At 34.4% G+C, this 22,514-nt stretch overlaps 1 protein-coding gene across 2 annotated transcripts in view; it reads left to right on the top strand.

Annotated features, from left to right (window-relative positions):
• Positions 1–22,514, top strand: part of LOC136039835 (protein rhomboid-like) — a 171,741-nt gene that overhangs the window by 132,598 nt on the left and 16,629 nt on the right. For both annotated transcript variants that reach the window (XM_065723750.1, XM_065723751.1), the window contains one exon: positions 10,558–10,788. In XM_065723750.1, coding sequence (XP_065579822.1) covers positions 10,558–10,788 — 231 coding nt within the window. The remainder of the gene's footprint in view (positions 1–10,557; positions 10,789–22,514) is intronic.

Genomic DNA, 22,514 nt, shown 5'->3' with positions numbered 1-22,514 from the left:
AAGCAAGAGAAAAAATGTTTAGGGTCCCTACCGTCCGATGAATAATCAAGATGCTATATTTTATAAGTGGTTTTAGGCGTGGGACATCACTTTCGTTAAGACATCGAACACGATATTCAAGTAATCATTCTTTTGTTTTTTCAACTGACTTAGTTGTTAAAATACGAAGTAGTATCCTTGTTTGTTTGTTTTTTGTGGAGCTGGAATATAATATTTTTTATTGCTTCTATACACAGGTTGTTCAAGTCCTAAGATTGAAGTCAGATCCGGCAAGAGCTCTTGGAAGGCACAGGAATTTTTAATTAGGAAGGTAGGCTTGTACGCAGGATTTATTGGGAAGTAGGGGGTGAATCTCGAAAGAGTCCTTAAATTACTGTAGAAAAAACGCTTTGTTTGTAAAATACAATGAAAACTGCAAGTCAAGATTTGCTTAATTGTTTAGGGTCTAGCATAAGAAGTTTAGTAAAAGTACGCATATAGGAATATAATGGTCAAATATATTAGTCAATATTAGGTAACGCACGCAACATTTGCCTTCAAAAGGGTAACTCTAACACAATATCCCTGGCTTTTTTATTTGTAAGCCTTCTGTAGCATTGTGATCTTCTTTTCATTCTTGTTGTTGAAATCACAGTTTCCGAAATGTAGACGCCGATGGGGAGGGGGGCTCTGTTTTCTTCGGAATAGGGAAGATAATAAGAAACTTCTCTTTTGAAGCTGGACCACCGTGTACCCCCCCCCCCCACCCTTTCATTCTCAGTTACATGTAAAATTAAATTATTTTTGTTTATATTGCTATCTATTAGTACATTTAATGCATTTTGATTTATTACTCTCACAACCAAGGTCGTATCAGGAGGGGGAGCTACCGGGTTTGACCCCCCCCCCCCGACGAAAGTTTGTCTGACAAGTAAAAAAGTGGAAAATGCATATAAACACATTTAGACGTGTTTATAAATTTTTCGTTCCCTCCCCTCCCAAAAAAGATACACCGCCCCTGAACAAATATCCTGGATATAGCCTTGCTCACGCCTATCCGTTACAATACAAATCGCATTGATGTGGCAGCTATTATTTGTTATATGCTAATAACACTTGTAAACTTATATTAATGTTTGGATTACCTGTCAAAATAATAATAATAAAAAAAATATATCAAGATTCTAAGACGCTGACCTGAATGCTTGAAAATTCAAAACACAGTTTGTTTTAATTACCCTATTCTAGCCGAGAATAGCTTATTCAATACTTCAGTAAAAATCGAGTTTGATGACAAATGAAAGGTTTATTTTTGAAAGATTTTATTTTGAAAATTTATTTTTATTTATTTTTTTGAAATTTTTATAAAAAAAATATTTTTTTATCTTCAACAAACTTAAGCAACGTACAACGTAAATTTTTGAATGGCCAAATTTTGATTGATTTTACTGTAACTAACTTTGGTGTTTTTAAATTTATTAGAAAAAGTCCGCTCCACCCACCGAAAGCTTCCAAAGTGAAATTATATTTTTGCCCCTAATGCTGGTACCCATACAGTAAGTGGTTTCATTTTGTTTGCCCCCTCCCCTTATATTTTGAAAAATACCTTTTGATGGTATTTTTATTGAAGATGCCTATTTTGGTATTTTCTTTGAAGAATTGAATAAAACGAGATTTAATATGTCTCAAACTTTGTTTGGACGTTTTTTTTTTTGAGGGAAGGGGGGAAATGGTGGGCATGGGGGGGAATGGTTACTATCAAATCACTTAGACTCTTAAAAAGGGCAATATAACTTCCAATCTCAAATCAAGTGAGCCGCATCTGAAGTTTATACGACAAGCCATCCCATAAAAGCGATGCTCCCTGGGCATAGCTTATAGCCCTTTCCCCAGGGCTCCGGAAGGTTTTTTCAGCCCTGGAGGCATTGTTAAATATTCTTCGGGCTATTTTGAATAAACTCTATTTGAATGAACAATCCAATGAGTCCTCTCCAAAGCTTATATGACCACCCTTTCTATAAAAACTTTATATGCCCTTAGGGCAAAAATTAAAACCCTTGCCCTAAGGTCTTGCCCCGCTCCTATATTCTGAAAGATACCCTCCCTCCCCTAAATTTTCGAGAATTGACGCCATTGGCAGACTTAAAAATTTGAGAAGGTTTTTCAGTCGTTCGACATATGTTAATGAATTCATCGACAAATGAAATGAGAAGCATTGACGGCATTTGAAACGCAAGACGACGAGCAGTATTCTTAATGCTAAACAGCATAGTTATAAACAGAGCAAGAGGAGACATTCTGCCTTCGTAGGCTCCTTTTCTGACTGGGATTCTTCTATTTTGGTGCGTCTGCTCCCTAGGCGTCGGCAGAGGGATCCCCAGACGGATTTGAAGCCAAGAATAAATGGCACAGAAAGCCTTAATAATGTAATGATTTATACCCTTTTTAGCAGAAGGAAAAAACGCTGTCGCATGGTTTAGGGCGTCAAATGACAGTCTGACATCAATTCCTCAAAAAACAAGAAGAAACCAGAAGCGTCTGGTTTAAGAAGCAAATTGGGAGCAGCAGAAAGTACCTTGGGACCACCGGATCCGCGCTGGTCGAACATATAGGTAGAAATAACACTTGCTTTCGAACTCATCTATAGCAACTAAGGTCATACTCATAAGGTCTATATATCTAACACACAGGGTGCCATCCCTACTGATTTGTCACTATTTCTAGTGAATTTTATATTGCCTAAGCAAACAATCACTAATTCAGCACATGAACCATTTGATTATTGAAGAAAATCACTAAATAAACCAAAAATCACTAAAAACTAGGGATTTTTTCCCCACCGAGTGGCAATCCTGCTTACACACAGCAGTTGAAATGGTAACAGACTTGAACGAAGTGAACTTTACAGCGCTCTTCCCGTCTTGAGAACTGGTGTAACATTTAAAATATACGATGGCGAAGGAAAAATGCCCAGGGCTAGGATCATCTGCGTGAGCAATTTTGAAATCTGTGCTAGGGAAGGGCCCCATGTTTGATAATGCAGACCATTAGTCCTACTAATATCGGGAAACTGTTTTGATTTTAACCTCCCCCACTCTCTCTCTCTCTCTTTGTCTTAGTCTGTATAGTATTATTTATTTTGTTTCTGTTAATTTTTTCTTCCGTATCAGCAAATCATGAATAGCATACATTGAATTATAAATTATACTCGAAACAGATAAAAATATCTGACAAAAATAAATCCGTGACAACAAAAACCTCAATTGATTAGTTAAATGTCGTCTTAGTTTAATTTTCGGTGACCTGATAGAATACCTTTATGTAAATTTTGGCACTTGTTATTACTTTTCAACAATATTGTTGTTGTAATCTAATTAGCCTTATTCGAATTTTATTTCTTCCTCAGAAATATTTTGGAAAAGTATCAAAGAGAGTAAATCACGCAGAAAAAGGATGCCAATACTGTGTGGTTTCAAACAATCCTTAATTTTGACCCCTTTTAGATTTTGGAAAGGTGTTCGTGACCCCTCTTTGTCCGCAATGTTTGATAAACAAAACACAAAATAAAGGGTTTGAAAGTATATTTGGGGGCTTAACAAAGGTTATGATGTTTTCTTTGAAAAACTTCGTGAGATATTTTTAATTATAAGACATTTTCATATAAAAATTGTTTTCTAGGCCGTCTTAGCGGAATGGATTTGTGCGCTGGAGTTAGGATTCTTTGTCCGAGAGGGCGAGGGTTCGGTACCTATAGAAATCTGGGGAAGGTAAAGAGGAAGGGTGTGTGGAAGCACAGGATGGTTGGCCCCCCCCCATGGCTGAAGGGCAAAGGAAGGGAGATCAGCATCGCCGGTAGGGACTGTAAAGTCCAATGCCGTATTCTTTTTTTTCTAGCACTTACACTTCTGGACCCCCCCCCATTATTTATGTGTAACCTTTATTATTTTATTTTACCTAATATTATTATTATTTTACCTAATGGAGGCCTCCAAAATGTTTCCTACGAAATAACTTCATGTTTGCATTTTTATCAAATATATCATACGCGTATTTCGAAATATTCTTATATATTTTAACATTTAAAAGTTAAAAACCACTATTAGATGAAATGTTTCGTCTTAAATTACTGGGACTTCCCGGAATTAATATCATTATACATTAAATATTCAATTTATTTTCATTGCTTCTTTCGAGTCATCTTGATTATTTTAGTTTTTGTATGTTTTGAAAAATTACAACATACTGTTCAAAGTGCATGTATTTTTCATTATAAAGTAAATGAAGCAATGGGCTTTAGAAGGTTTACGGTTAGGAAGAAGGGAGGGATTAACCTAACCTTACTTCTTATGTGTGGTCGCTATACTACGTAAGTACCGACTTGAGTATTCACTTCCAATTTTACTCATTTTAAGATTTATTTATTTTAATTTCTGTTCTTTTTTGGGTTTCATAATTACGAGTAATTTCTGGCAGTTCTAAGTTAAAATTATTATACGACTTAATTTCTGCTCGTTTTAAGTTTTAGTGTGACTCTTTACTTTTCTTCGAAAAACTTCTTTTCGGAATTTCTTTTTAATTATTATTTAATAAATTCTGATGTGTTACAGCCACTCAGTACATGTGTGCCTTGTCTTCATATAATGAGAACTTGCAATTTACTATATTTTTTTTTTTTTTTCAATGAGTGAAGAGGATTGACGAAGGAGTCACTCATATTACAACCGTCCGACTCAGTTTGTCCATCTTCGAACCAAAAATGTCTTTTATTGAGTTGTGTCACTTTTGAAAGAATATAACCTGTGTGATATTAGTTTCGTATATGCTTATGTATATCTCATGTCAAATATGAAATGTATATTAATTGCTTTAATTATTTGGCACGTGATGAGATCAATTGATGTCAAATTGTTCCCTCTTAGCTAAAATTTCAACCAATCGGAATTCAGCATTAAATTAGGATAAACCAATCAGAACTAAGCATTTCTCTGAATCGGATCTCAATATTTTGCTACCAATTCAAGGTAGTAGCAATCCGGCTTTGAATGAGGAATCAAATGTATTGTTTAAGGATTTAATATGAAAACGATCTCGAGTTGAAAACGATGATTGGTATTTACTTGCTATTTTCTTTAAGTTTGAGTAATTCCCTTGTATTCAGGGCTTCTTTACAAAAATCATAGCTAGTTTTTGGCAATTAATTTTCTAGTTTGTTCGTCATGTTTTCTTGGGTAATCAGTCAGTTAGTGGCGAAATTTATATGTGCTTTTTTTTAACCTTGAAAGAGTAGTTGAGGGAGGTGTCTGAGACTCAGGAATGAACCTATAGCCTCAATGATCCCCCCAAACAGGCAATGCGAGGTACTTATATCGGTAACATTTTCGCAGTTTATATGATTGATTTACATACCAATTTTATTTAAACAATTTATTTATTTTACCAATAAAGTGAACATACCACTCGATGCCTTTTTTATGCTCTTTACGAATATAGTAATCGCTTCTACCGCAAATTCAATTTTAAGCACTTTTTGAGCTCTTAAAAATGACGAATTTTCAATTAAAGTATGAGTTATCGCTCGTTTTCGACAAAATAATACTATGTTTTCTTAGCGCCGTTTTCTTGGTCGTTTTTGACAAAATAATGCTTGTTAGTATACAAATAATAGGAGTACGAGTATTAGAAATAATACTTCTTAGTGCTAAAATTATTCATAATAAGGTTAGGTTAGGTCAAAAAGTGCTTAAATTTGAATTTGCGGTAGAAGCGATTATTATATTCGTAAAGAACATAAAAAAAGGCATTGAGTGGTATGTTCACTTTATTGATAAGTCAATTATACGAACTGCGAAAAATTTACCCTAATATCCACCCTTCTCCTTCAAAACCCACTTACCTTTAGTAAACTTTTACGTTTTTCATGAAATAAAAGTGAAACCTAGAAGAAAGGATGTACTGTTCAAATGAGGCACGAGAAAAGTATCATATACCCCATACCTTTGCTCAGTGCTGGTTTGTAAGGTTTAGAAGATTTATAAATTTATATCTTAAATTCAAGGAAAAAACTCTTAATATGGTATGAGATCCTGCTGAAACAAAGGCAATTGCAGTTTCAAGAACTATAGCCAATAAAAAAGAGTCTGAAAGCCGAAAATTAAGGTTAAATGTTCAAAGCATTTTGAGGCGGACAACACATTTTTATTAATTCCTTTCATCGAAATTATCTTCTATTTTTCAATTCTATCTTCTATTAAATTATCTTTTTTTTTTCGTAAAAAATAGAAATGTATGGACTCGTCGTCTATGCAGAGCCGCTCTTAAGGCTCTGCCGGGTAAAATTAATTAAAATCCCCCCCCCCCAAAGTTGACTCAAGTATAAGGATAAAAATAAATTAAAAAATGTGATCAAAGTGGGAAATTCCTCAGCCACGCCTCCCCTCCCCCAAGCAGCATTGCACTGAGCAACTGCTCTGGTTAATTTAATCGCCCAAGGGATCTCTCCTGTGAGTTGTGTTAATAGTGGCATCAATTCTAGAAAAAGTGATAGTTGGGCAAAATATAATTTTCGATTGAAGGGAGGGAAATTATTATTTTTTTTACAATGAAAATCCCCCCAAAAAGATATTTTAATGAAAAGTACAATAGTATAGTTCAAAAAATTGTGTGGGGGGAAGCACATTTTTGTGCATCCCTTTCATAGAAATTACGGCTGAGTGGAGGTATCGGCCGAAATATTTACATTTTCTTTATAATTCTTTTATTTTACTAAATGAATTAATCATCCTGTTTCTCTTTTTCATTATCCTGTGATTTCTCAAATTACCGTGCGTAGTCAGTGTGGTCCTAAATTTTTATTTATTAGCCGATTGACGTTTTGCAATAAAAATGATTATGAACCTAAGTCCTTCTTTACACCTTAATTACCAACACTTTTTTGGGTAAATCACAATATGAATCCTAAGAAGGCGTGTTGAATTTATTTTTATTGTGCATTTTTAGTAATTTACGACCTGTTTCTGAGTCACTCTTGCGTCAGTTGTCGTATTTGGTTATACCCCATCGGGTTTTCTTAAAATACATTATTCGCCAAACGTAGCCTGTCTGTTACATATTTGTAAGAATAAATTTGTTAATATCCAAGACATATTGTTATTTTCGTTTTTGAGTGATGCCGATAAATTCACTGTTTGGCTGTTATTGTAAAGTAGCTTTATGTAATTCGCATTAGAAGATGTTTGTCTAGAAATAGGCACACACGCAAAAATTATTCTGAAAGGGCACGGTATTGGCTTGTTTGAAAACAAGAATAAACCAGCAACACATATGAATTATGTTTATGAAAAACGTTAAACAACAGCATAAAAATTTTCAGATTTGCGGGAAAAGGCACGTGTCCGAATTCCCTTTCCCTTCCTGTGTATGTGTCTGCCAACAATGTTTGATGTCAGATGTCACATCAAACTTGGATGTCACATAACGTATTTAAAAGCATAATAAATTTGGTGTACTTGGTAATTATGCCGAAAACACTCAAGAAATGAAGTTAGGTTAATCATAAGGAAATATACCAAAATGCGATGACGATGTAATGCTTTTTGAACAAAATAATAAAAAGTACAGAAGGAAATTATGGAAAGCAGGCCGCCGAGAATGCATCAAATATTTATTAAAACATAGATGCATCTTAGATTTTCTCACTGAGACTAAGCTACTTATAACCGAATCCGAAAGACAAACCGGTTTTTCTCAGATCAAACTTCTTGAGTGTTTTCGGGACATTTAACAAGTGCCAAAATTGGAAATATGAATGGATTTTACTGGAAATAGCATTTGTTTATAGCGTTATCTAGTATGTTGAAATTTGTATACCTTTTATTAAAGAATTTAAACTACCCCCTGCGTGCCAGCCAAAAGCACTTTCCATTGGGATATGACCAACACAACATGTATTGACAAGCGATCCTCTTGTATTTGGTTTGTACAAGCGTGATTTGGCAGCGGCTCAATCATGTCTCAACAAGAATTTTAACAAAAATACTGGAAAAAGATTTGAAACCTGGATGTTTTTCTATTATGCACCTGAGACATTCTTCTCGGTAAATTTTAAAGTAATGGTTGGCTACCCCTCTGACTGACCGTATCTCACACAGTAAGCTTTACGATAAATTGAGCTCTATCCGGCTTTCTAGGGCTATAATGGTAGAAAAGGTTGAGATGGCTAGGACATTTTCTACAGATCAAGGATGACATTTGCCAAAGATAGTCCTTATCGTTCAACGGTATAGGACCAAACAAAAAGCAGGTCGACCTTGAAGCTGGAGGGAGGAGATCGCAAGGAAGGATTTAAGGGAAATAGGAATCTTGTGAGGGTGTAAAAGGGGGAGGCTTTAAATAGATTGTGTTGGAAGAGGAGCGTGCGTAACTGTGCTGGCCTCAGATTGTTGCTGCTATAGTGAGTTGTTAGTAACAGTAGTAGTAGTAGTATTGATAAATCCACTTACAAGATTTTCCTTTTTTGGATCAGTTTTAAAAGATCCCCCTTTACCTAATGGGTTTTCCAGTGTTACTCTTAGTGCCACTCAATTTTCGCTCCCCCCCAAAAAAACATCTTAAAAAATTGGAGTTCTAATCAAGTTTATAAGTTTGTGTCCCAGTCAGAATTTAAAAAGCTGCTGTTCAAGTATTTATACGGCAAGGGGGATGCTTCGAACCTATAAGATAGGAGCTGTCACCCCCCCCCCAAAGAAAAAACCACAAAAATTGGAATTCTAATCAAATTATAAGTTTGTGGTAAGTCCCAGTCAGAACTTGAATAGCTACTGTTCAAGTATTTATGCGGGAAGGGGAATGCTTTGGACCTATAAGAAAGGACCTGTCACACTTTCGTTTTTCATAAGTAATCTTAGATAAACTAGAAGGCTGGTGACAGACTTCTGAATGAAATAAAAAAATATTACCAGAAAAGAAAGAAGTCAAACTAAAAAGGGAAAAAAATAGTATATATATTCATAATAAATTAAGGAAAAACAGGTTTAGAAGAAGAAGAATATTTGTTTATCTTGAAAATACGTTGCTATTTCAAGTTCTGTCATGTATGATAACCATACTTATTCATAATTGTAAGTTTTCTGATTGAATAATAAGGTTACTGGGTCTCCGAGGATTTTGTGTTTTCGTTGGCTTCTTAAATAGAAATTCTGTCGCAAGAACTTCATCGATCTAACACGTCTAAAAATGGAAGCGATAGAAAGAAGATTGAATTAATAAAAAAAAGGAATGAATGAACAGAGCTACGAATGATAAGAAGTCAGTTATGGAGCTAGGTCAGTGGCTCCCAACTTATTTTGGGCCATGTCCCATCTAGGTATCTCTAAAATCCTGATGCCCCCTTGTGATATTTAAATTTTTGTTTAAGATTTTACGTTTATTCAGCTTAAGGAAGCTTAAAAAGGCATCAACTTGTATTTTTTTGGGCCGTCATCTAGGCATATTTTATACTAACGAAAAATATTGTCTGAATACAACACCTTTTATACAATGTATAACGTCATTGCAATGCTATCATGTGTCTTTTTTACTCTTTAAATGTATTTGAATTTGACATCATTCACATGAAGTACTTTTTCAAAATTAAGGCTCTGAAATATAGTTAGCCAAAGGATGACGTACTGCCCATGACCCACCAAAATGGTGTCATGCCCCGCCGACGGGGCCTGCGCCCTACGTTGGGAATCACAGGGCTAGACAGACGTAAAATTTTCTAGTATAGTTTAGCTTTCTTTCCCTGAAAATCCCGTGTGTTCTTAGAAAACATTTTAAATATGTCAAAGCATAGATGCTCAGCAAGGAAAATGTATGATGTCAAGTCAGTTGTCCTCTGCTAAAACCAAATATCCACACGAAAATTCAATTCTGAGCTTAAGATCCCTTATCTTGAAACTGCCCCATGTATATAGGTTAAAACAGATTTCACTGGTTTTCCAGTTCTAGTACAGGCATACTAGAATCCCAAAATCTAGTGTGTACATAGCAGAATAGGGAGCGGCGAGAGGTAGGAACAAGATATTATTTCGGAAAACCTATGGACGAAATTTTTTATTTTCATATATTTCTCCGGCTCCAAAAATTGAGGAAATCTATTCTGTGGTTTTCTCCAAAATTTGGAGATAAAGTTGCTAGGTTTTAGAAAAACGCAGCTTGAGTCATACTTGAGAAGCACTAAGTGAGATTGAATGTGCTAAGTGGAAGGTCGACAAAGAAAATTCGTATATTTAAAGCAGGATGTTTCCTGAATCGGTTATCTAATATGACACTACTATTTATATCCAATTGTATGATTCAAAAACTCTATTAATTCGGATCTTGAATGATAAAAAAAAACTCTATATGAAAATCAGTTTGCTGGGATATATGCATGATTCTATATTGTGGATAACATTCTGCTGAAAGTCCTTGGATTTAGCCCCCTCTCACTGCCGCCCAAAAAAAATACGCATTTTTGCTGCCTTTAACGTTGACGCTCCATCCTTGTAGTAAAATGTCTGATAGTCTTTATTCTGAATAAAAATACTATATTTACAGATGAGTGGTAAGCGTAGTCGAAGTTTTAAGTGTGCCGTTCATCATCGAGACAGAGAGATCAGCAGTGAAAAGGATTACCATTTGCTCCCTAAAAATCCCACTTTATTCCAAAAAATGGTGAAGCTCGTTGCTGATGAGTACCTTATTGAAGAAAGGGACAAAAAATATTATGCTGATAATTACCAGTGTTGTCCTCCCCCTTGGTTCATCATATTTATCACCATAGTAGAGGTTAGTTTTTACGGTTTTGTTCTTATTCCTTCTGTAATTTGGAGTAATGATTGATTTTCTAGGTTAGAAATGTCATTTACAAGTTTCTTTAGGGGGGGGGGAAGGTTAAACCTCTAATTTTCGCTGGTGAAGAATAATCATAGTTACAAGAGCATCAACTCTTATTCCGTTTTGTAACGATTATTATACATTTTCGGTATGTGTTCTACGAAATTAATGTCATTTTGGCCTTTAAGTAATGATACAAATAAATTATATACATAAAACAAGCAGCAGAGAAGGGTGAAAATAAATTTGCATTGTTGGTGCTCTTTGCAATGCATCGGTCATTCTATGACAAAATAATTGTTCTGGATTTTCCTTGTTTATAGGAACTGTGTTTTAGTTTTTGTTTGAAGTTTTTTAAATTGACTTCTAAAACAATTGTTTAGTTTCTTGCTTCCGAAATGATTTTCGTCAATTTTAATCCTCTTTATTTACTTTTGACTTCTAAAATATAATTCTGAATTTGCTGTTATGTCCTCGTATTGTGTATTTGGTCCGGTTCTTTCTCTTTCTCTTATTTTTTCTCTTATATTTTTTTTTCTTTACATCTGTATGAAATTTATTTATCTTTGATATAGCGTGTTAGATGTAATGTATATCCCCCCAATAAGTTAACTTAAGGGGGATATTGTATTACGTGGTGTATCATTTTCTGTATTGTATATTTAGTATTTAATAAACGAAATGAAATGAATCTCTTCTAAACTGCTCAATGGCTTAATATCTTATACAGTTTTGTTTCTTTCGAACAAACATTTCCAATCAAAGCGTTGTACTGACTACCGAAGGTTTGCCCACTTTCAAAAATCGTGTGGCGAAGTTGTGCCATGCTCGATATGAGGAAGTACTGCGTGGTGAAGGTGTGCTATGCAATGTTGAGCATATGGCACTCCAAGATGTGTAACAGCGAGTGGACAATCCCTCTGAACCCACACCCAGTAGAATTTCCCTTATTTTTGAGTTTCGAGTATATATACTTGTAAATATAGATTTGGATATATATGCATAGTTTCTTTAAAAAAAAAAAAAAAGGTTGAGATATTCTGGGGTTTCCAAAATCATTATCACAAGCATCGACTGTGATCAGATTTCTATTTCTTCTTCCGATAAACGGGGGTGAAAAATAAGCCGACTAGACGCCCTTCCTTGTCGGATGGATGACATACAATAACAAAAATGAAATGATGAACCATATCATCCAGAAATTGATACACATGCCCGATAATGACGTTTGGAAGGAGACACCACCTTGAAGTAAAATAATTTAAAATAGAAAGTGATGAAATGAAAGTCGTTAAGAGCTAAACGTTTTAAAACCATTTAGTCAGTATTTGATTGGAATCAGTTGAATTGTTAGTGGGAGGGAGGTGCTCTAAGGCTCTAGATTTTCTGCCTGAATTGAATACTGTGGTTGCCTTTGACATAATGGCTATATTTCCTATACATAATTACACTAAAAGATGGATATGCACTTCCAAGATGGATGGATATTTAAAGACGAGTATCGCACCAGCCATTTAGGTATGGGGATATCCTGTCCCATCCCCACATCCCAAGATTTTATTGACCATTTCATTGAGATCCCTATATCCTAGGATTTTTTTTGGATTTTTTATAGTGCTATCAAACTATATGTCTATATCCTCACGAGAGAAAATTGTTGCCTATGAAGGCTTTTACTGAAACGATATCGGAATATGCTGAGATGCAATCGATTTACGAGATGCAAATAATGAAATTAAAAACATTGTTTATTGTAAAGATGTTTGGTTGCCTTCTAAATTATCATTTACAGCGCGCAATTCATCTGTGATTTTTCGTCTTTACCAAGGACTGATACGTGAGGTGCATATTAGTAGCTGGATTAATTTTTGTTATAACTTTTCTCTTTTCGTTTTTGAAAAGAAAAATTACAGCATATGTTGCTTTTGCTCTGAGTTTTCTGATCTTCCATTGCATTTACATCAAATTTCACATGTCTTTGTCTCTGTTCAAGAAGTTTTTTCGACATTTTTTCAAGTCACTAAACAGCTTTTGAGTTATAACCTAACTACTGTGTGTGCCTCCGACGCTGACTCGATATCCGTGCCCAGTTTCATTTGTGTCTAAAGGGGATATGAGGGAGGGAGCTTTTCCCTCAAGGAATAGAAAAAAAAACTAAAAAAAGTATAAACGAAGCTATCTCGTAGCATAACAAGCCATCTGTTTAGATTTATTGTTTATAAGACTTGATTGATTGAGTTTAAATGACTAAAGAAGTCTTGTTTATTTATAAAAATTATAATATATTTTTTTTAAATAATTTTTAAGATTGTTTTAAATTCCAATGCTGTCATATAGTTTTCCTGGGAGGGGGGTCCTTAGGAGATTATTTTTCCTTTGTGTAGGTTTATTCGTATTAGAAGTACCAATGTTAATTTCTTTTTGGCAAATATTTTTATTTTTATACGGTGATATTCTTGTAGTTTTCTTGTGGACGGGGGTCTGGCAGACCCCCCCCCCCCTTGCGATTGCAGGTACTTTTATGACACAGTATCGATGTTCATTATTGATAGCATACTATTCATCAAAGCTAAACAAGAATTAATCTCAAACAGGAAGTTTAAAATTTCAAATGCGTCTAGAAACGTGATAAAGTAGTTATAAACTAGCGCGTGCCCCTTCCCTACAAAGTGAAATTCTATCCGGACAAAGCCTTCCGGCTATTTTCTATTGTTCGTGGTCCACTTATACCTGGACTTTCGGCTTCAAGTAATTAAGTTAAAGAGACTTCAAATTATTTCCGCATTTGAGAGCTGACGGAGATCTGGGAGGTCTAATTAATTGAAAAGAGGAAGATGATTAATAAATATTTATTTAATTGGTTAATATAATTCTTAGGAATAATGATATAGCTACCATCTTGGGGAATCAAGGAAAGATAAGCTTTTTTAAACACTAACACCCGATGTTTAGCACAGGCAAGGGCAAAAATAGAGTTTAAGACGGTTTTTTGCTGTGTTTGTAACTAGGGTTGAGGACAAGGTGCGATATATGCTATCTTTATAAACGAGCGATAAGTGTGTATGTATGTATTTTTTCTCGAAAACGGTTCCATTTTTTTCGGGAAAATTGACATCCTGGTTTATTCTAGCCAAAAAAAAAAAACGATTTAGTTTGGTAAGAAGTTTGAGAAAATTCGTTAAGAGCCTTAGTTTTGGAAAAAATATTTGTGAGTGACGTCGTGTTTATATACATTAGTATTGCAATGACGTCACACTTCTGTGGAAAAATTGAAGATTTTCATGTAAGGAGAAGTTTATATTAAATTGCTTAAAGAGCAAAAACTGTTAATTGCAATAATATTTGCATACATTTTGACAAGGGATTACAACAATTTAAAAACCTTGAAAAATAAAACCATAAATCTGAAGCTTAGTAGAAATCGTTGTTAGAAATCCAAATTGCTGTAATAATCAAATATCTTTGTAGAGACTTTGGTATGAAAAGACATTAAATTGCGTAAAGAGCAAAAAATGGTAATTGCAAAAATATTTATATATATTTTAACAAGGGATTACAACAATTCAAAAACCATAAAAAAGAAAACCAAACGTTTGAAGCTTAGTACATATCGTTGTTAGAAATCGGACTAGCTCCAAGAATCAGATATCTTTGATCAGATCCAGTATGAAAAGACATTAAATTGCGTAAAGAGCAAAAAACTGGTAATTGCAAAAATATTTGTATATATTTTAATAACAGATTACAACAATTCAAAAACCTTAAAAAAGAAAACCAAAAATTTGAAGCTTAGTAGAAATCGTTGTTAGAAACTGGACTTGGTTTATTCGCCGTATTACTTCCTTCTACTTTGCCCTGATTTTGCTGTTTTGGCTAATTTGGCCCCTTTCCTTTTAGATAAATTCCTGTTTACTTGCCTAGTCTAGTTTAAAAGAGGAAATTTAAAAACATTTAAACACATTAAAAACAATTAATTAAAAACATTAATTAATTTATTAATTAATAAATTTAAAAACACTTTATTAATTATAATTTTAACAATTATAATTTTTATAATAACGTTATATTATTATAAATATTATTATATATTATATTATAATATATTTAAAATATATTATTATATATTATTACAAATATATTATTATAAAGTTATAAATTAACTTTATAATTTTATTAATTAAACAATTTAAAAACTTTTTGCTGTGCCTATCATAGCTATTGCCTAAATTAAAGCTACAAGCTTTATGTAGAAAATGTAATTTTACAGTTAAAGTTTTGTAGTCCCTTGTAACAGATGGAGTCATATACCTTAAAACCGCAATTTTGATTATGTTTTTCGCTGCCTCCTCAAATAGAAAAAACTGTCAATATATTATAAATGATGACCTTATGATGAAATTCCTCTTACAATCAGGGAATGACTTGCACTATTTTGTATATGTAGATGTAGTTGGCTCTGAACTCACAATACTGTCTTTTGCAGAAAACTAGGTTTTCTTTTCTGAGCAATTGGACAAAAGCCATATGCTTACAACCTTTTCAGGGATTTTATAGGATTGGTGTGGCCATTGCCCACTACCCACCTCTCCCTCCCTATGATAGCTTTAGATATGCTTGTTTTAGATTTTTTTTGAGAGGTGGGTGTAATTGAAATTTTTTTTTATTCTCAAAAAATCAAAGAACGTAGACGGGAGGGGGTGGCTCTTCCTCTCACCCTCTCTTTTAATCTGCTACTTACAAGTTTTCCACCAGAAAAGGGGTACTGAAAATACCTTTATTGACATAGGCCTACATTAGAAAAAATACGACATGACTAACTGTTATAAAACTTTAAAAACAAGAATGGGACTTGACGTTCTGTTGTATTATCAAAGCGGAAACAGAAATTTTCCTTTTAATATTTTCTTCCTACCCAACCCATATTATCTTTTTTAAGTGTTCGATAAAAACTTTTACCAATTTAATCTTTTATGTAAATTTCCTATATAGATAAATACCATAGTAACTGTATGCGTTGTATTTTATTATAAAACATGTTTATTATATAGCGAATGGTAGATATTCGTAATGCCACAATCAAGGACTTACACCGAAACTTATTATGAAATATTTTTTTAAATCAAAAGAAACCGCGAAATAGGCAAATTGCAGTAAAAGTATAAGCAACTGTACAATTTTCAATCGACCCAGTGGTCCTAGAATGTCACGAGAGGGCTCATTCTAACGGAAATTAAAAGTTCTAGCGCCCTTTTTAAGTGACCAAAAGAATCGGAGGGCACCTGGGCCCCCTCCTACGCTCATTTTTGTTACAATTTACTTACTGGTCCCAAGACCTTCCCTGAGTACATATCGGTGTAAAATGTAATTTTTGGGGAATGGTGTCTTACTTTTTTCGTTTATCTGTCTCATTTGTTCTTAAAGTAAATTTTTACTCCCTAGGCTTCGGGATTAAAGTTGACTTGCACCTTCCAAGGTTAAACGTTAGCTGAAACATCTTTCAGAATGAATAGATTTTAAGATGCATCTATAAAAACTGGTGCTCCTACCTCATTGTCCAATGTCAATTAAATGAAAATCTTGCTGATGATCCTTTTCGTGTGCAAATTAATAATTTTAAATTTGTTCATACATTTAATTGTAGTTTTAGATACGATTAATGCAGATTTTCTTATTTTAAACCCGGTTTTAAGGAGAATATGGTGGTATAATTGAATAAATATTAGTAATAAGCTAAATTGAATAGGTTAACGCATAGATACTAGTTTTATTTTATAAGTCCAGAACACCATATAAATATTCGTTTTATGTCATTTTTTTTATGATGGCAATCCTCCTCATAAGGCATAGTTTTATTATGCTCACATAAATTCTTTAAGTTAGCTGTGTTAAAAAAATAAAAATAAAATAAAATGCATTTTTTCGTAATTAATATCTCGTGGACTCAGAATAGTTGTGTTTACGTCTTCTTTTAGAAAATGGTAACGGAAGCGTTGGAACATTTTCGAACGACTTCTTTAACATTCCCGCTAAACGAAGCATAACTGGTTTTAGTTACGAAAATTTTGTTTAATGCAAAAGGGGATATTGTTACTACGGCAACTGGAAAGTATTTCCATGGGATTTGCTCTTCTCCATCGATTTTCTTTTTATTAATGTGGAATACAGAAAATATTTCATGTTTAGATTTCATTTCCAAACAGATTGAGTTATTTATATACAATTTAATCACTGCTGTGAATTATTTAATCATTACGCATGCTTGTATCTATTTGTTGTGGTGAGGACCTCACCAGGACCCGCAGACGCATATAGGACCTATTTTGGCGTCAATCCAAAAATATTTTGGGCGGAGGGCAAAACTTATTTGTAAGAGGTTATGGGGGCAAATCTGTCGTTTCTTTCAGTGAAAGTATCAAAAAAGTATTTTAAGTGACCCCCCCCCCGAAAAGGGTATTTTTCATAGCTAGGGATGGGCAAGAAATCTAGGTGACACGGACAACCTTCAACTTCGATAATCAATTATAAGAATATAATACTTATATTTACCACTTGCCATTATTTACAGTCCTTCGTAGTTTTTTACTCTACGTTTAGGATTCCCAACCGGCCTCTTTGTTTACCCATGTATTTACGCTGAACCGAAAGTTAATATAAAGGTATGTGTAGAAATTTATGCTTATTGCTGACAACATATTTCAGAGTAGTTTTATCTTCATAAGTTTGAAAATAATGGGTGTAATTAGTGGTTTCATACCTAGCTAGGCAACACCGAGAGCGAATTTCTCTCTTCATGGAATTTGTCACGAAAGCAGCCTACCTTGTAGAGCTAGCATTTTCAAGAACCTGACGTATATATATGTATATATATATATATATATATATATATATATATATATATATATATATATATATATATATATATAGGTATATATATATATATATATATATAGGTATATATATATATATATATATATATATATATATATATATATATATATATATATATATATATATATATATATATATATATATATTTATATATATATTATATATATATATATATATATATATATATATATATATATATATATATATATATATATATATATATATATATATTAAACATACAGATTGTCTTTGGGGGAAGATTAGGAAAAACTACTCTTGGTTGCCAAAGGATTGACTCCCTGTTTCGTTTTTTTTTCCTGGTGCCTGGGAGAGACCATCACAAGTATGCCAGGGCAAGGGAAAGGACGGGGGTAGGTTAGGTAAGGGTCAGCTCATCTAACGCTAAGGATTGTAAGCCATCTTTTGAGGAAAGCACAATAAAATGTTTGTTGACTAAACAAGGAAAACTTGTGGTGGCTAAAATTTAAGTCGTTATTTAGGGAGTTTCGTTGACAATTATTTAATTTGCTTCGTTTGTTTGGCTCTCATTTCTGCCCGTATTTGAATATAATTTTTCTGTTATCGAAAACCATGCATAAGCTCAAGTATTTTGTCTTTCCCCTAAATATTTTCTTTTATTTGGAAGCCTCTCTCTTTATTCAGCGAGAAAGAATGCAACTTTTGAGTCATTTTGTCTGCTAAATCCAAATCTATTGTCTAAGGGGGTTTCGTATGTTTATCACTGAAACCTTTTTCCGAAGTCGTAAATTTTCGGGAAACGCGGAAGTACAACACCCGGAAAAGTAATCCCGGCGGATTGAATTTCCTTATCTAAACCCTCTTGTTTCAACCCTGTCAAAGATCACGAACTTTGGGACCATATGTCCAACTTGTATCTTTGTTTTAGAAAATTTTCAAGATAGCGTGATGGATTTTCATTCACCCCCGGATTTCATCTGGGATAAACTCCTAAATTCCTCGTTCCGAAATAGTTTTGTTTACGTCTAATCTATTTCAAAGGTATTTGTTTTTAGTTAAAAGTCATTGATAAATAAAACATTTGTGTGAAACTTTAACACAATAGCCGCCATTTAATGGAGGCTGTGGGGCTCGTAACTAAAGTTAATTCAATAGAGCGTTCCATAAAGAAAAATATCCCATAAGTGTGGTAAAGATTGGTAGGTTATCCTTTACTTTTGCCCTTCCCCTAGGGATATTCTTGGCTCCTACTAAAGAAACCCCAGGACTAACATTTTTTATTAGTATTATGTACTATTTAGTACATAATATTGTATAGTATTAGGGGAGACTGGGGTAATGGCGTTCACCTAAGGTAAAATGAGAATAAAAAATAGCATAAACCTAAAATTCAAACGAAATAATGTTAAATCGCTGACATAGTATATTTTACCTATTGTATACTCAAATTGAGCCTTAGACAAGCTTACCTATTGGTATTATGAATGATTTTGCAAAATCAGCTTTGACCGGTATTACCCCCTTTCATAGGGTAATGGCAGTCGCTAATGTCATGTTCTACTAAATGGCTGTAAATTAAGAAATATGAGAAATTTCAAAGACACAAACATGTTAAACTTAAATCGTTATATTTTTATTGTTACATAATTCCGTATTTAGGAAATTACAAAAATGTAATTGAAAGCGTGGACATAATTAGAAGCCAAACACTTGAAAAACATCTTTCCATACAAAAAATGGCTCACAAAATTTAAGCGCCAATATATTTAACTCATGAGCTTTAAGAACTTTAAGTCAATTTCACTTTCTGGAGCACATGTCACATAAACACGCGTCAGGACTGTCCCATCCAGAACATTCTTGGTGTGCCCATAATGCACAAGAGGTGGACCGATACCATGCCTCTCCATCCTTCTATGTGTCTTCGCAATAGAAATAAATTTCTTTACCCTTTTCTCAGACAAAGCTCACTTTTTTATTCGTCTTCACAAACGTTATCCTCATCAATCGATTCGCTCTCTTTTTTCTTAAAGCAGGATTTTCATCGCTGTTGAAGTCAAGATCTGAGAATGTTGCTTTTGTCTCGCTCCTTTTCTTGGTTCATCAGCCCAACTACTGCATCCAGGTAGAGGAGAAATCTCTTGCACAGACACATCAATTTCTGTGTTAGGCTGAATATAAACTTTTTCAAGTTAGGCCGAGGATTCTAAGTTTTGTTCAGTCATGACTTCGTATTGGTCTACTTTTGTGATGACTTCATTTGAATTAGCTTTCAAGTAATCTTCCACACAATCAGGCGTTAACTCTTGATTCTTCTGGAGGATGTCCTCTACCAAAAAATGCTCATCTTTGAAAACTCCTTGATTAAGAGGATGGATCCCAGTGTTTTTGAACCCGCTTGTTGCTTTTGCAATCGTAGCAACTGGTGAATAGGACTTAAAGAATAGCTCTGCTACATCGTAAGGGGTAAATTTGACTATGTTCCTGGTTTTCATGAGCCTTCAAGGGTGAGTAAAATACTACATTCAGAGGCTGAAGCCTATGTGATGTATGGGGTGGCAGCGACACGATAACAATCCCTTTCTCCCCACAAATATCATAAGCTTCACCTGAGCAATGAGTGGAATGGTTGCTCAGAATAAAAAGCATTTTGTTGTTATTACTAGCATGAATAAACTGAGCAAAGTGTTTTACCCAAATAACGAACAGTTTTTCATTGATCCAGCCTGTCTTAGAGCATGAGTAAACTGATCCAGGTGGTCCGTTTTTTTCTAAGAGCGGGGACATACGAGATCAAGGAAAAATGAACATTGGTGAAGCATAAAGCCCTCCCGAACTCATTGCACACACAACTGTAATGTTTTTGCTCCTTTCCCAAATTGTAATAAGACCCACATGCTTTTGGCCCCGTTCTGCCAGTATTAGACCAGGGTCCTGCACAGTACTTCCTCTTTATTAAACCCCATGGCTCTTCCGATGCCAGTGGCTTCGGGTTTGCGCACACTAATTTTGTTTCTGTCCATGAACTCCTACATCCAATCCAGGCCAGCCATTTTTGTTTCTTGATCGAATCTATGACTTAAATGGTTTTTTCTGCATATTGAAATGCAATTTTCCTTAATTTTAGTGCAGTGATGCCGTAGAAAATCTTCGATAAAGTGTCTACGTGGTCAGCTAGAGCTGCTTCGTGTAGAGGGAAGACACACTCCCTGCCTAAGCTTGGATCAGATTCAATCCCACTCTTCATTCGTTCTTGCAACGGGCTGAATGGTATTTTGAACTGATCTGCAGCTTTGCGAATCGATAATCCTCTAGTAATGGCTGTTTTTGCTTTCCTTAAGTCCTCTGCAGTCCATTTATCTTTATATGTTTTCTATATTTATTTTCTCGGTCTCTGAAATATAGAAAACAAATTTATGAAAAATATTGGCACTAATGGGGCAATGCCGGTCGCGACTGCTGTTACCCCAAGTGGGGTGACCACCATTACCCCAACCGCATGGTCGTTATTTTATCGGCTAAAAATGAAAATATAAGTGCTTAAACCTTAATAAAATGCTACAAGATACAACAATATGGCTTACCTTGTTATTGCGAGATAAGTCTTGTTTCGTGAAATGTAAACAGAAAGAGATGATAGTGGATTAAACTATTGTCTGTCTTATAAGGTGAAGCGTAAAAACAGTCTTTCTTGCACAACAGACAAACTAAAACTGGCAAGATGGCGAGCGCTCCACTAGCACTTCCATACACTTTCTTGAGATGGCAGATACAATCGGTATGCATCTGCGTTATCGACTTTACGAGAAATCATGGTGACCGTCATTACCCACTGGCCGCCATTACCCCAGTCTCCCCTATATACAGTATTTAGGGGCGTAGTTTCGGGGCGGTAAGGGGGCAGTTGCTCCCCCCTAAAAATGGAAAAGCTATTACATAGTCTATTCCCCTTCACTATCGAGATAAGGACCCCTCTTCCCCCCCCCCCCAATAAAATGCCAGAGCTACTCCCCTGTCAGTATTATTATTACTGATGTTAAATCAGTGGTGTTTTGTAACAATTCACTTTTAGTGTTGTGTATCTTTTCTTGTTCTCTTTACTTTGCGCTATATCTCTTTAAATTACATTCGTATGTCTAATTTAAAATCAATCAAAATAAAAAAGTTGACTTCTAATTGTTATTTAAGGTTGCTTATTTACTAGGCGCCTCTTTTTTTCTTTTTTTTTAACGAATAGAGACAGTTTTACATGGGTGCTCTTACATCGTGTGGCACGCAAATTCGTCGACAAGACCATTGTAACGATGATTTTTTTTACAAAATGAAGAAAAATATAGAAAAGACGAAACAAATTCAAAGAATTTAAAATTGTTCCAGTGAATAGGTTTAAGATTAGTTCTGCTTTTCTGTTTTTTCCTTTTTATGCATTGAAGTAGAAATTGCTGTGCAATTAGTTAAGGATTCCGAGTTTGAGCTTGTGTCGGTTCTAGCTCGAGACTTTATGAAGCAGGTGCTGTTTTCGGTCCACGGCTTCTTCATTTACTTTGTGGTTACTATCAAACTGGTTTTTGGACATTCACTTTTAGTTATATTAAAACTCAGTGTCCATGACATAAAATTAGGACTGCATAAAATACTGTGTTTAATGCTCACGAACGCTTAAATACGAACCTAGTCCTTAATCCAGAATCTACTTCTGGACAGGGATGCAGGAGCTCCGCGTAAGCTCCCCAGCGGCTCCCTAAGTTCCCATTCTTTCATGAGAAAGAATGAGCTGAGGTGGAACCACATAAACTACCGAAACAACAATT

The sequence above is a fragment of the Artemia franciscana genome, chromosome 20, assembly GCF_032884065.1.
Source record: "Artemia franciscana chromosome 20, ASM3288406v1, whole genome shotgun sequence".
Taxonomy (NCBI): domain Eukaryota; kingdom Metazoa; phylum Arthropoda; class Branchiopoda; order Anostraca; family Artemiidae; genus Artemia; species Artemia franciscana.
Note: the sequence above shows the minus strand (reverse complement) of the source record. Positions and strands in the feature narration are given on the sequence as shown.